Raw genomic sequence first — 13,758 nt, 5'->3', positions numbered from 1 at the left:
TGAGACTTCTAAAATCCTATGAAGAACGTTCAGTCATTGTTTCTAAAGGGCTTAAGCAGATTGACATATCTAGAAACAATTAACAGAAATCCTGCTTTTTCCCTCTCATTTCCAGGAAACCTATGATCATTTCAAATTTTCACAGGGATTTGCATACAGGAAAATTCTGAGCAATTGTTAAGACACAGCCTGAGTTTGGCTATTACATCAAATATATTATTAATTACTTATTTATTTTATGCCCTGCATTTCTTCTCTGGTGAGCACTCAACCAACAAAATGCAAAATCAAAATAGAGTATTAACAGATTTTTAAAAAATATATTAAAAATAGCAATAGAATAAATCCTAACAATTGCTCCCTCTAGGAAATCTAATAAATTAGGAAACATACTTGTAAGGTTAAAAACTGCAGTGGGAGTGAAATATTGTTTTCAAATTCTTTATCTGATCCCAAGAAAGGAATTCAAGCCTAGAGTCTAAATAAGATTGGATTCAAAGGCAGTATATTATTTTTTTTAAAAAAATGTTTTTAATTTAAAGGAACCATGAATACACGAATGCCTTTTACTGTACTGTAACTCCTGAAACTACTTACCACAGAATTAGTGTCAGCCTTGCCAGGTAGACCAGACAGGAAACATGACCAGATAAGCTAATTCTACTTTATTGTAAAGCTACATTAACAGAGTCTTGCGAGACTGAAAGTATATTCCTCCCCCCACTATAGCCCAAGAAACTAGAGAGAGCCCCTTCTGAACCCCTTGCTCCACCCACTACGCAGCTGTGGGCTATGTTCCCTCTTATCTGACCATTCCCTGGGAGTGTCTCTTCGCCCCATCTCCCAAGGTCATTCCCACATACCATTACAATTAGGGAAGCTTTGGGTAGATAGGGGTGACCCATAAATGACGGTGTGAAGGCTGCAGGGATGCAAAATGGCAGCATCTCACAGACCTAGATATGGCCAAAAGTTTCTCTTGGTGTCATCTTTTTGGGAAAGTCATGGTTTTTACATTGTATTAAACCTACTTGAGAAATACACTATAGGTTCTCATGTTTCCATTTCAAAATGCTGAGAAACTCCATGCTGCTTCTTTATAAGACTGTATCTGGGGGCTGCAAAAAGAAAGAAGACTCACAATTCTGGTTGCCCAACCCTAGTTTAAAGCCATGGAACAACTAATGTACTCAAGTACTACTGAAACCCAAGTAGTCCTGAGCAATAATCTGAGGTTGCTAGGGTGACCATGTGTCCTCCAAAGACTTCCAGAAACAGCCCTCTAATAAATCTCTGGTCTAAACATAGAAGATGAGCAGAGACCATGCCCATTATAGGAAATGCAGTTCCAGAAGCATCAACTTCACAGCTTCTAGCCTACTAATAAACCCTAGTGGCATTAGAGGTAGAGATAGCAAGTAGACACTCCTTCTTGATTCTTCTTGTTATCCCTGCTCTATCTTTTTGTAATTGGAAGAGTGATACTCTTAGCTCCGATCATCAGGTCTGCTTCCTACAGGACAGACTGAACACTTCTTCCTTCTCCTTCTTTTCCCTACCAGGAGGAGAAAACATTCAGAAACGCAGGCTTTCTACTGAAACGTTTACTTTCTTATTGTTCTGGACTTTAAGCAACTCTCTCTGGGTAGTCTTAATGGGCTTGGTTCTATTTTCACATGTATGCTCTGTTCAATACTCTTCTATTTAACAGAATATAGGGGGAGGGGGAGGGAGGGGGAAGGAAGGAAGGAAGGAAGGAAGGAAGGAAGGAAGGAAGGAAGGAAGGAAGGAAGGAAGGAAGGAAGGAAGGAAGGAAGGAAGATCCCAACCAGGATTGTTTCAACAATTACCCTGTATCCCTGAAAAGTTTGTAACTCTTTTTTTTTTTTAAACAAACAATATCAGTTTGATAGGAGGCAGGTCACCACTTAGTCAAAGTTTTCTCCATGGGCCAAGATATACTGTACTGAGAACCCGCATCTGTACTGATATCCGACACCTTTAAATCAGCCTGTACAATTCTCCATTTACATTTCTCTGACAGTGTATGAATGTGGATTGAAATTAGGATGGGTGGGCAAAGTTAGTTCTCCATGTGCTCCCCAAATGGTGCCGCAGAGGCTTTTGGAATATAGAAAACAACAGAAAACCCACTAGCCACTGTGTTGGCAGGAGACCCGAAAAGACAGTTGAAAAGACCATTAGATCATGATTCAAGGGAGTAGGCAGAGACTGACCCAGGGCAGCCACAGACAACGTGGATGCAACCGAGCTTCTTCTACCTGCTTGAGAAACAACAGGCACTGCCTTGTTCCATCCGTATCAGCTTGGAGGAATAAGCAGGAACAGACTTGCTCTTCTACCTTGGACAGCATCCAGAGCTCCCAAAATTAGCCAATGAAGGTTTCAGCAAGCTGAGACTATGCATGGTCTATCTGTTGAACCTTGGTCTGGTTTTCAGCCTCAGAACATTATTAAAGGGGATTGTGCACAGTCCCTTCTTAACACAGGCCTGTGGTAGGATTTTTTTCCTTCTCTCATCTGCTGTCATCAAGATATGTTGGACTATAAACCTCTAAACCACAATCATGACCCGGATTTATGGGAGTTCTGCTTCAACATATTTGCAGAACATCAAGCAGAAGAAGACTGTTCCCTGTTAAGGAAATGGGGTAGGTGGAAGTATGATATTGGGGAGATATATAAGGGATCATGCCCAAACGACGCTCTGTGCTGTGACTGCACTGTGTAGGGATGTGGGTAGCTCCACATATTTTATTACAGTAACCAATTTGGCCGTGCCAGAATTAAAGACAATATACAAGCAGACAACATGACATGAATTCTTGGTTAAACATAAAAGGCCATCCATGGCTTAGTGAATCTGAATTCACCCCCAGAATGCCTTTGCTCCATAAACACACAGAGCAGAGATCAGTAACGAGAGTTCGCTAATGGATTGGCTTAAGTATAGGACAACATCTCATCACTGTTCCAGAAAATAATCAATCAAGCACTTAATTTTAAACGTAAAAACTAAGCTGCCTAGAGACTGTTAATAGATAACCAAATAAATTAACAGTTGTGGGTGGGTTTTCATTGGAGACAAGGTCAAACGGCTTCCTCTCCCTCTCCCCCCCTCCTCTGCTTGCCGTTTTTTAAAAAGCTCTTTGTGAACACTGTCCTTGGGGTGAAGCTGATTTTTGATAGGAGGCTGGGGGTACCGGGCAAGGTTTCCCGTTCTAGAGAGCTCTTCCTGACCGGTCCACAGAAGCCAGCAGTGTGAAATTTAGGAGTGGAGGACCAGCTTCCCAGAAAAAGAGCTCCCTTGCCCCTCTCTTATCCGTTTTCCCATGCCAGCTTCAGCTTCAAGGGGATGTCAGAAAGCTGGCTGGGGAATTCTGGGAGTTGAAGTCCACACCTCTTGAAGTTGCCAAGGTTGAGCAATACCAGTCTAAGGGCTGCAACCCTTAAGTCTTTTCATCCTGTGATAAAAAATTTCAGTGAGTCAAAAAGGCAGGAAATGAAGAATATCAGGAAACATGCCTTTATTAAATTAGAAAAAAAAATGCTGCAAAAGAGAGTTGCTTGGAAAACAGCTGTGAAACAAAGCCATGTCACTGTAGCTCTTAGCTAGCAGCATTTTTCATTAACCATTATGCCAGTATCTGGTTTTATTACTGAGATGATACCCAATCTTATTTCCAGATGATATATAAAGTGATATAATCTAGCATACCCACCCCACAAAGAGCTGCCTCCACAAATCCTGCTTTTCTTTTTCTTCTCACCTTTCTTTCTGTGGAACTTTTTTCTGGTCTGCCTTTCCTTCTCCCCATTTTCCTTTGTCTAGCAAGAAGGGCGTCCATGTGTGTATCCGTGTGTGTCAAAAAAATCAAGATGGCGGCCAAAATGATGTGATTGGAACTCCACATCTTTTTTTATGCGCATCATGATGCACATAAAGAAGGGCGGGACTTTGATGGCATGGTTGTGGCCACCAACTTGATTTTTGACCTCCTTCCTGCAGACACCCTTGCCTAGCACCAAGATCTTGCTTGCTGGTTTACTGTCTCTCCCACTCTTTGCCCAGGAAGGAGTCCCTTCTGGGAGAGCAACTGGACCAGGATGGCCTCTTTGGCTCCCTTCTTGGGGAGCCCCAGCCTCCACGCTCTTGGCCCCTAGCCAGGTGTCACCTCTCTGCTCATTCTGTCTGGTACTGTCTCAGAAGCAGCACCCACCATGCATTGTACGTGTGTGTGGGCTGTTCCTGGATGGTGGCAGTGCAGGCACTGGTGGAGAGGGCGATGGGAGAGCAACCAATCAAGATGGCACCTGCCCTGGTGTGAGCAAGATCCCTCTGTTTTTTATGTGTATAAATGATCACACCATCACAACCGCCATCTTAGCTTTTTTGACCATGCCCTACTGACACCCCTGCTCATCATGGTTGCGGGTGTATAGCCGGGCAGCACCCACTGCCACTGCCTTGCCACCCCTGGCCATGGAGGGCTTCCTTGGTTCAGCCAGAGCATCTATACAGTACAGTACTTGGAACCATGGCTGTGTTAGGTGGGGCCTTCAGATCCTACAAAATATTGTAGCAGGCTGTAGAAAAGGAATGGGAGGGTCATGACTTTGAGACCCATCTCTAAAAGCATATTTTCAGTAAGGTTAGGCAAGGCCAAATAGGCCTAATCAGGATTTCTGGTGATTGTATCATATGCAGCCACAGTTTGCTTAACTATAATCCATTGAATGGAACCATCATCTGGGTTCACTGTTCATGCCAAGTCATATGTCACAGTTTATAAATCACAGTGGCATGACAGGCTAAGCTGACACCAAGCAAACCACACATCATGATTTATGGAACCAAATGCAGTCTGTTTTATTCACCCCACAAACTGAGCGCATGAAGCCCCTTATAATGTTTGAATTTCTACACAGAGATTCATTCACACACCCATCCAATGTGTGAATCCATCCTGGGGAAACTGTACAACTGAAAATATGGTCCAGAGTCCAACTCCACTGCATGTCAGAATCTTCCAGAGGTCAGAACAGGAACTTTCTAAATAAATTAAATAATGGCATTGTCCCACCAAAAAATCAGAGACTTCAGCAACCGTTAGATCAGCGTTTCTCAACCTTGGCAACTTTAAGATGTGTGAACTTCGACTCCCAGAATTCCCTAGCCAGCATGGCTGGCTAGGGAATTCTGGGAGTTGAAGTCCACACATTTTAAAGTTGCCAAGGTTCAGAAACACTGTTAGATGATTGCTGTTTACATTTTTCAGCCAAGGATCTGAGAATTTAGCCGGCTGAGAAAGGATGGTCACCATCCAGCATCTTCTAAGATACATGACTGTTTAGGTAGCTGGGAAGATGTCTGGCTCCAGCACACTAACAGTCTTTTCCCTGCAAGCAAGAACATTTAAAAGAGGAAAATATTTGAAGAGACAATTCACACTGTGCTCACTCCTGGCTTTCCTATCTTTTTTCAAATACAAATGGAGCAAAGTCATTATATTGAGGCTGCTGAAAAGATGCCATCCACAGCCCTGTGGCAAGAGAAATGTGCGCACACTAATTACATGCTCCCTTCTAATCAAAAAGCCACCAGCAATCTTCTCTCTATCATTGTCTTGTCTGCTAGAAGCTGGAAAATTGCTACCTACTGTCTGGGATAATAGCAAAAAAGTAAAGCAAGGAGACTGGGATTAGATCACTGGTGGGGAATCATACATAAAAATGGGACCTTGACTATCTCTGTACCCTCATATAAACCACAATTGTTCATATCTAATGAATTATAGTTCATAAATAATAAAACCATGAAATTCAGGTCCCTGCCTGCCTTTCCTAAGGTCTTGAAGACCTGGTCCCCCCTCCCTCCGCATCTCCTGGACAGGTGTTGGGTCAGGAGCATTTGTGAACCCATCTGGACTGATCGTTTCCGTTGCTGAATTGCTCTGGGCATCATTTGTTTTACATTTTATTATATTTTATGATGACTTTTTTCTAGCTTTTTCGTTGTTTTAATGACATGCCGCCCTGAGTCGTTGGTTGGGAGGGCAGCCGTCTAAACTGACTAAATAAACAAACAATGCAAAACCGATGCCAGCTAATTCTTTCTCCCCTTTTGGCTGCCCAGATAAAAACCCAGTATGTTTTTATGGCCATTAGGACATTGCCACACAACGTAGCCTTCACAGGTCAAATCTGCATTGTTTCTAAACTGATTTGCCATGAAGTCAGTACAAGTCACCTTTTTGATTTCCTTTGGTAAGATCACCATCTAATGCTGGGAATGGGAGAGGAGGAGCACTCTTTAATTTTTTTAATAAGACTGATCAATTTATACAAGTCCATCTATTTACCATATATATGTATACAGTACATATTTATATGGTATAAACTAAAAATCCCTACCTATCAGTACTCAAGGATTTAAATATACTCTACAAATGCATTGCAACTGGTCATTAAAATTCCATAGTCAAAAAGGAGCACATGGCATACAAAATGAATATGTAAATATAACCTCTGGATAGTATTTCAAAAAACATCCCTTTTAACTGGATTAAATAAAAATGGAAGGAATGACATCAAACTCTTATTATGGAATTTACCAAAAAATTATATACAGGTAGTCCTTGGTTAATGACCACAATTGGGACCAGAATTTAAGTCACTAAGTGATGCGGTCATTAAGTGAATCATCACGTGACCAGACCTGATTTTACCACCTTTTTTGCAGTGGTTGTTAGGCAAATCACCGCAGCATTAAGTGAATCATGTAATCGTTAAGTGAATCACACAGTTTCCCTTTGATTTTGCTTGCTGGAAGCTGGCTAGGAAGGTCGCAAATGGCAATCATGTGACCCAGGGACACTGCAACCATCATAAGTGCAAGCTGGTTGCCAAGCACCCAGATTGCAATCACATGACTGCAGGGGTGCTGCGAGTCAGGCGCTGGTCATAAGTCACTTTTTTTTAGCGCTGTAGTAACTTCGAAAGGTTGCTAAGCAAGCGGTTGTTAAGCAAGGACTACCTGTATAAGAACTTTTTTTATTGCTTTGCCTTCTCAACATACAAGAGACATCTTGTACCTCTCCTAAAGATGCTGCAGTGGGTTCCCCACAACCTTCCCAAGAAAATTTGGGAGAGCACTGGGAATAAAGGAAACTCAAACTCTTTAACTTGCCTTAGGAACTCTTCACTTGCTCAGTTTCTGCTGTTCAAGGTCACGGTTAAAGTTGCAAGATCAGAATTAGGAGAGAAACTGCCAAACTTTCACAGAGCTGGAAAACCACATTTATGGCCACTGCAGAGTCCTCAGCTCATTAAAAGATCCTGTTTTTCACCCAGAGAAAAAGGCATGATGGGAGAATCTTGCTTTTTTTTTTTTAACTAAAAAAAATCTAATGTAATTACTTGGCATTACAGAGACAACACCTGGAGTATTGTGTATTATTCTGGGCAACTTATTTCCAGCAGAATATTGAAGGTTGGAGAAGGTTCAGAAGAAGGCAACAAAGATATACAGGTAATCATGTCATCAGGTAAGATGGCCAAGAACTATTTTCTATGACCACAGAAAGTAAAGCCAGAAATAAAGGGCATAAGTTGTAGCTCCCTAGATTTCATTTAAATATAAGGAAAAAGTTCCTGATAGAAAGATTTCTACACCAGCACAACAGGTTACCAATGGAAGTTGTGGTTCCCTATCTCAGAAGGTGTTTAAGAAGAAGCTGGACAGCCATTTCTCATGGATGGTTCAAATGGTTTTTCTGCCCTTTGCAGATAGTTGAACTAGATCAATGTTTTTCAAACTTGGTAACTTTAAGATGTGTGGCTGGCTGGGGAATTCTGGGGGTTGAAGTCCACACATTTTAAAGTTGCCAAGTTTGAAAAACACTGGACTAGATGATCATAATTCTATGATATCCAACACAAGCTTTGCTTAAATTAGGATTATGTAACCCGCAGCCCACCCCATTTCCAGCTTCCTGATTATAATGCTGAAATTCAGAAGCACCATTTTCCTGTTCTTTTTCAAACCAAATAAGAAGTAAAACAGTGCATTAAAGCTTCACTAGGCTAACACAGAATGACACAGTGGTATTTACTGATTAAACATTCATTGGTATTTATTGATTAAACATTCACTGGTATTTGCTGATTAAACATTAATCTTTCATGCCAAAATTAATAACATTGAATATTTTGGAGATTTTTCTGGATATAATAATAATTAGCCCAAATCTAAAGTAGCACCTTTGCAAACAAGTAAATGAGAACTCATTTTTCTATGCAGACTTTCAAGCAACACCCAGAGAAAATAACCTGGGGTAAGAATGTTTACAGATACTTCTAAGATCATTTTTATATTTTTTCTGTTTAAATAGCAATATATTTAGGCCTTACTTGCATTGAGGATTTGGGATAAAACAATACTTTAAAAATAAAAATTTTGCCATAAGTAATGTATACCACACTTGGCATTTCTCTATGGATTTCGAAAAAAATATTTTCAGAAAATGAATGCCCTGTTTTAAAGGTCTACTTCTCCCTTGTTTTTTCATGAGGACAGTTTGTTAAAGAAGGCGGCTTTAATTTCCAGATCTAGCTTTATAGCAGAGTCATATTTTCTTCAAGTTCTTATAAAGCAGGTCTTCCCTCCTGAAAACTTACCTTTACAGGCCATGTTGGAATAGGCATGTTTGATTCTTCTTACAGTTGGGTTAGGGTCTACCTATCCTGGTGTGAAACTCTCCCGCGCCCTACCACCACCATTTTATTACCTACTAGGGAAGTCTGGCTTACAAATTCCAACTCTGGCTTGATGCTTATGGTCATGCTAAATTAAAATTGTTGAAGAATCCAAGCTTCAAATAGAAAGGCATTCCTTTTATTGGAAAACTTGATTGTAATAGTGGGGTTATGTGAAATTCACCAGTCCTGGAACATTCTGTACCCCAATCTGTGAGTTTCCCGCATTCTTAATTAATAGAATTTGATTATGACTTTTTTTTAATTTGAAGAGCTACAGTATCAGATGTCAAAAGGTGCAGAGTGACAGTATCTTCAGTTCGTGTACTTGCCCTAAATCTTTTCTGTTTCAAGACGTCTCTGACTGTGGATCAGTGGAACCCCAAAGCTTTTGGAAATGGTTTTATATCCTCCTCCAGACTGATTGACATCGATAACATTTTTTACAGAGGTCTTCAGAAATTTATTTTGAGGGAGGCAAGGCATACCTGCAGAAGTTGTGTAGCGGGAACTTCACTGTCACGATGGGAGCCAAACTCTGTGAGATTTATATAGGCAGGTCTAACACATATCAGTCCCGATTGTATAATAAAGTACACAACTGGTCTTAGTTATCATTTTATGTGAATTAATTGAACTAGAAGTACAATTGGTTTTTCACTCTGGTACACTGCATATTGGGTGGTTGTTTATAAAATAAATAAAACAAGTCCAAAACTTACTTATTCACTGTTATTCCCTTTATATATCATTAGGGCTCACATGAAGCTCTTTTATGGGCAAAGATAGAAAAACATTCAGAAAATCCAGAAAGGAGTGAATCGTTTTTCACAGAACTGTAGATATGGGTCTGCAGCTCTAAGTGTTTCAGTATCCTGTCTAGCACTAGAAGATACTGTGGCCTTATTATTTTTAGAATAAATAATAAACCTGGGTAAATTATTCTTAATGGTGGCTAGAATATACTAAATTCTGTTTTGAAGAGCATAGGGAAACATGGAATAAGCAACTGGAGCATCCAGTAATCAGTGCAATACTATTTTGTTGGAGATGATGTACTGAACATGCAACGTAGCCTCATATAATATGGCTATACGTTATTTCACATGTTCATTTTGTTCTAGGAAACTCATTTTTTTGCAAATGCCTCTGTGCTTTTGAACTATGTATCAACGGTTCAGAACTAACAGGAGAGCAGAAATCAATGATTGCACGCTTTTATGATTGCAGAAAAGAATAGATGCAAGGCTGCACGGAGACTCATTCTCTGCCAATTGTACAATGCTCGAAGAATCCCCTTCTCTATATTTGAACAATACATTTGAACATGTCTGCATCAGACATTTGGACCACATATTCTAGTTTATATACCTAATTTCTGTTTTTCCCATTGCTAATAAGCTGACATGTTAATTATGTTATTAGATAAGTTCACATATATATAGATTAGTCTTGTAATATATGAGATAATGCTTTGTGGCTTTTCCCCCATTTCTTCTCCTCTCTTCTTTTTGCAGAAGATGATGCTGATGCTGTTATGCCTTCCTAGATTTAGCTGTTTTCTGTATTTAATAAAAGCAGCCCCACTCTTCCAAAAGGCAAAACATCACTTCCATTCTCCCTCTCGAGACTGCACGGTTCCAACGCCACTCACCTCCTTCTGCCATTGGCTTAAAGAAAAGGCCAAAGTCAACAAGACCACCGCAGCCAGCACCGGGCCATCAACGCCAGCCACCTTCTGTCTACTCCTGAGATTGCAGGATGGACGGGCATCAAGCCTTATCTTGGCCCCTTGCTCATTCAGTTCCCCTCAGGGCCCCAACATCAAGGACACCATGGGCAATTGAAGTGGCAACTCTCCCTCAGCACAGATGCCAGCCTGCTGTCGACAAAGAGGGATTACCAGAAACCCCTTTTCCCAACGGCTTTCAAACCTGGAGCCCGACTTAGCTACAGTCAATAGGACAACAGCAAAAAAATCAGGAGTCTAGTAACCCCTTCTCAAATTAACGAATTCGATTAAAAGGCACAAGCTTTCATGAGCCACAGCTCATTTCATCCAATGCAAATCTTTTTAAAAAGCAGGTGGTTTCATGAGCCCACCATTCCACGCATCCGATGAAGTGTGTTGTGGCTCATGGAAGTGATGCCTTTTAATCAAACTTGTTAGTCTGAAAAAGGGCCACCAGATGCCTCCTGATTTTTGGCTGCCATAAGCTAACACAGTCTCTCCTCCCAGGTGGTCTACTTTGACAGCATGTCACAAAACACCAAAGGATTTGTCATCACACTTGATTCGCTCAGAAGCCCATCTCCTCTGCAAGAGAGAGTCAAGGCCTGCTGTATTTCAGAGCGCTCTGTTTTTATTTATTCAACAGGCCACAAGATGAAGCTGTTTTGCAAACGGATGGTGAAAATTTCTTTCCTAGGTAAGATATCTCCCCAAAGCAGGAGGCTACTGCTTCCCCTTCCATCGCTCCCACATCCAACAGTTATTTAAAACACAGGATGGAGGAACAGCACATCTAAATTTGGAGATTGGTGGGAGCTCAGCCTCGATGGATGTTTTTGAATTCTTTGCTAAAGGCATCCACCAACTAAACTAGTCCTATACCAGTGTTGTCCAAACTTGGCCACTTTAAGATGAGTGGACTTCATCTTAAAGTGGCCAAGTTTGGACAACACTGTCCTATACAATTGCCACCAGGGGCGACAAAGCTCCTGAAACAGAGCAACAGTCAGCTCAGCACTGCAAAATTCCCCAAACTGGGTTTCCATAAGGCATTAAAAATCTGGCTTTGCCATCTAGTTTGGGGTCCTGGCAATATGTGAGCCTGGTTGATTTGAATGTGGGATGTTGTGAATGTTCTCAGCAGCTAATCTATGCTATTGATGTTGTGTGTGTGTGTGTGTGTTTAATTTTGGTGGTTTTATCCTGTTTTAATTTTGTCTTTAACTGTCAGCTGCCCAGAGTCATGTCTATGAGATGAACTGCCATAGAAGTTTATTAAATAAATAAACAGGATTCACATGGGACAATGCTAAGGACACCACAGTGATCCAAAATAAAGTAGTTGTGGAAACCCAAGTTCTACTCCATTGAGCTTGGCAAAGCCTGGCTCAAATCCAATTCCTTCCCCACAGTTGTAAAATGAATAACAGCTGGCATTTTGAAGGTTGAAAATCATGTCTGATAAGTAATGCTGGAATAGGTACACCAATCTCGTAAAGTACGATGCTACGTCTTATCTACATAGCAGAGATGGGAAGCAGAAACCGACGCTGACTTTCCAGATTGCACTAATCCATTTGTTGAATAAATTACAATTTGCCTATCACACACAGTCAAAAACCATCGTTCACAAACCACAATGGAATTCACAGTGCTAAACTCTAATGGGGCTCGTTTGGTTCTGACTTAGCACCAGTGTGAATTTAGCTACTGAAGCTTATAATGAATGGGTTATAGTTTTGTGTGACAGATGAAGCCTGCCAACTATATCTTACTCTACAAATCAGGGGTAAACCAACCATAGATCACCACAATATAAAATCAGTCCAAATTAACACATACCTACCTCAATTGGCTGTTCCAGCCCTTGGGATTTCAATAGCTACAGACAAGGCTAAGCTGGTTTTGGAACTGGTTTGGACCTATCCTTTTTTTTTTTTTTTTTTTTTATGAACTAGTTGCTGATCAAGTGACACAAAGACAGAATCTGGCTCCACCTTCCATCCCACTTCATGCAACCTTCTTGCCTTCTCCTTCTCCTCCTCCTCTCCCATCAAACTTAATCAATTTTAAATGCACATAGCCCAATGTTATATTTAGTCACATTGCAGGAAATGTATAATCCTCTGCTTGCCAGGTACAACCTTCCAGGCAACCACAGTCATTGGGGTTGGTATAAATTAAATCCCAGTCAATCTGCACCCCTAGAAATCCCACTAAACCCACAGTGGCTTGCCAGCTTGAAAGTGGTAAGTAGATCTATGAAGCAGCTCTGAAGAACCTCTTATTCTTGTTTACTCAAAGAGGAGGAAGCTTCTACGGTTTCTAGGAGGAAGAGAAAGCTGGCTGTGTAGAAGAACCGTTTATATTATAAAAACTTCAGTGTCAGGAAGTAACAACAGTCAGTTCCAAACACATCTGACATTAAGATAATCTGAGGGCCAGTTTCACTGTGGGTGTTACGGTGAAATAGTCAGGGTTTGATGAATATCTGTACACATGTTGGTAATTCTAAAGAGATCCTGAAAACACTGACCTTTACCAGCAAATTTCTAAGTCTCTAAAGAGCATTGTTATTTTCATCATTTACGTAGAAAGCTGCAAGGGGGATGTCATGTTTAAAAAAAAAAAAAAGGCAAGCTTTGTAATATCAGCTGGGAACATGTTGGTGACTTTGTGGTACTTTGAACAAAGGATGATGTTTTCATCCAGATTCCCCCTTCTGGATGAAACAGGATGAAATCATATTCATCCTGTTTCTTCACTATATACTGTTGATACTGTGTGGGACCACTTCTTGGTCAATGGGAGTCTAAAAGGAGGATCTGGAAGGTCTTGCTGCTATGCAAAATGTCAGAAATGAGCGCTCGTAACAAGCATGTCTTGCCTTAGCTACTGGGTCCCCTTAAACCAGTGTTCTCCAAACTTGGCCACTTTAAGATGAGTGGACTTCAACTCCCAGAATTCTCCAGCCAGCAATTCTGGGAGTTGAAGTCCACTCATCTTAAAGTGGCCAAGTTTGGACAACACTGCCTTAAACTTTAAGACCTACCAGCAAAAAAGCTAACATTTACCAATCCCCATATCTTGTTTGTAAACGAATCCCCCAAACTGACCTGATTTAGAACAAAGGTCCACTCAGACATTTGACCTGAGGTCTGAGAGAGTTTCATGTAAAGTATATCACACCCATTCCAGTGATAGGCACACCTACATATATTGTGCTTGGATAGCCTTTCCCTACCTGG

General features: G+C 40.9%; 1 protein-coding gene across 1 annotated transcript in view; it reads left to right on the top strand.

Annotated features, from left to right (window-relative positions):
- The window catches only part of ONECUT2 (one cut homeobox 2), a 116,482-nt gene extending 103,041 nt beyond the window's left edge, over nucleotides 1-13,441 (top strand). The window contains exons 2-3 of the mRNA XM_088153062.1: nucleotides 7,453-7,552; nucleotides 10,296-13,441. Coding sequence (XP_088009188.1) covers nucleotides 7,453-7,511 — 59 coding nt within the window. The 3' untranslated portion in view covers nucleotides 7,512-7,552; nucleotides 10,296-13,441. The remainder of the gene's footprint in view (nucleotides 1-7,452; nucleotides 7,553-10,295) is intronic.
- Nucleotides 13,442-13,758: the final 317 nt, after the last annotated feature.

This window comes from Python bivittatus, unplaced genomic scaffold, assembly GCF_059951505.1.
Source record: "Python bivittatus isolate LINGU-HERP-01145 unplaced genomic scaffold, Pbiv_v1 ctg000570_np1212, whole genome shotgun sequence".
Classification (NCBI taxonomy): domain Eukaryota; kingdom Metazoa; phylum Chordata; class Lepidosauria; order Squamata; family Pythonidae; genus Python; species Python bivittatus.
Note: the sequence above shows the minus strand (reverse complement) of the source record. Positions and strands in the feature narration are given on the sequence as shown.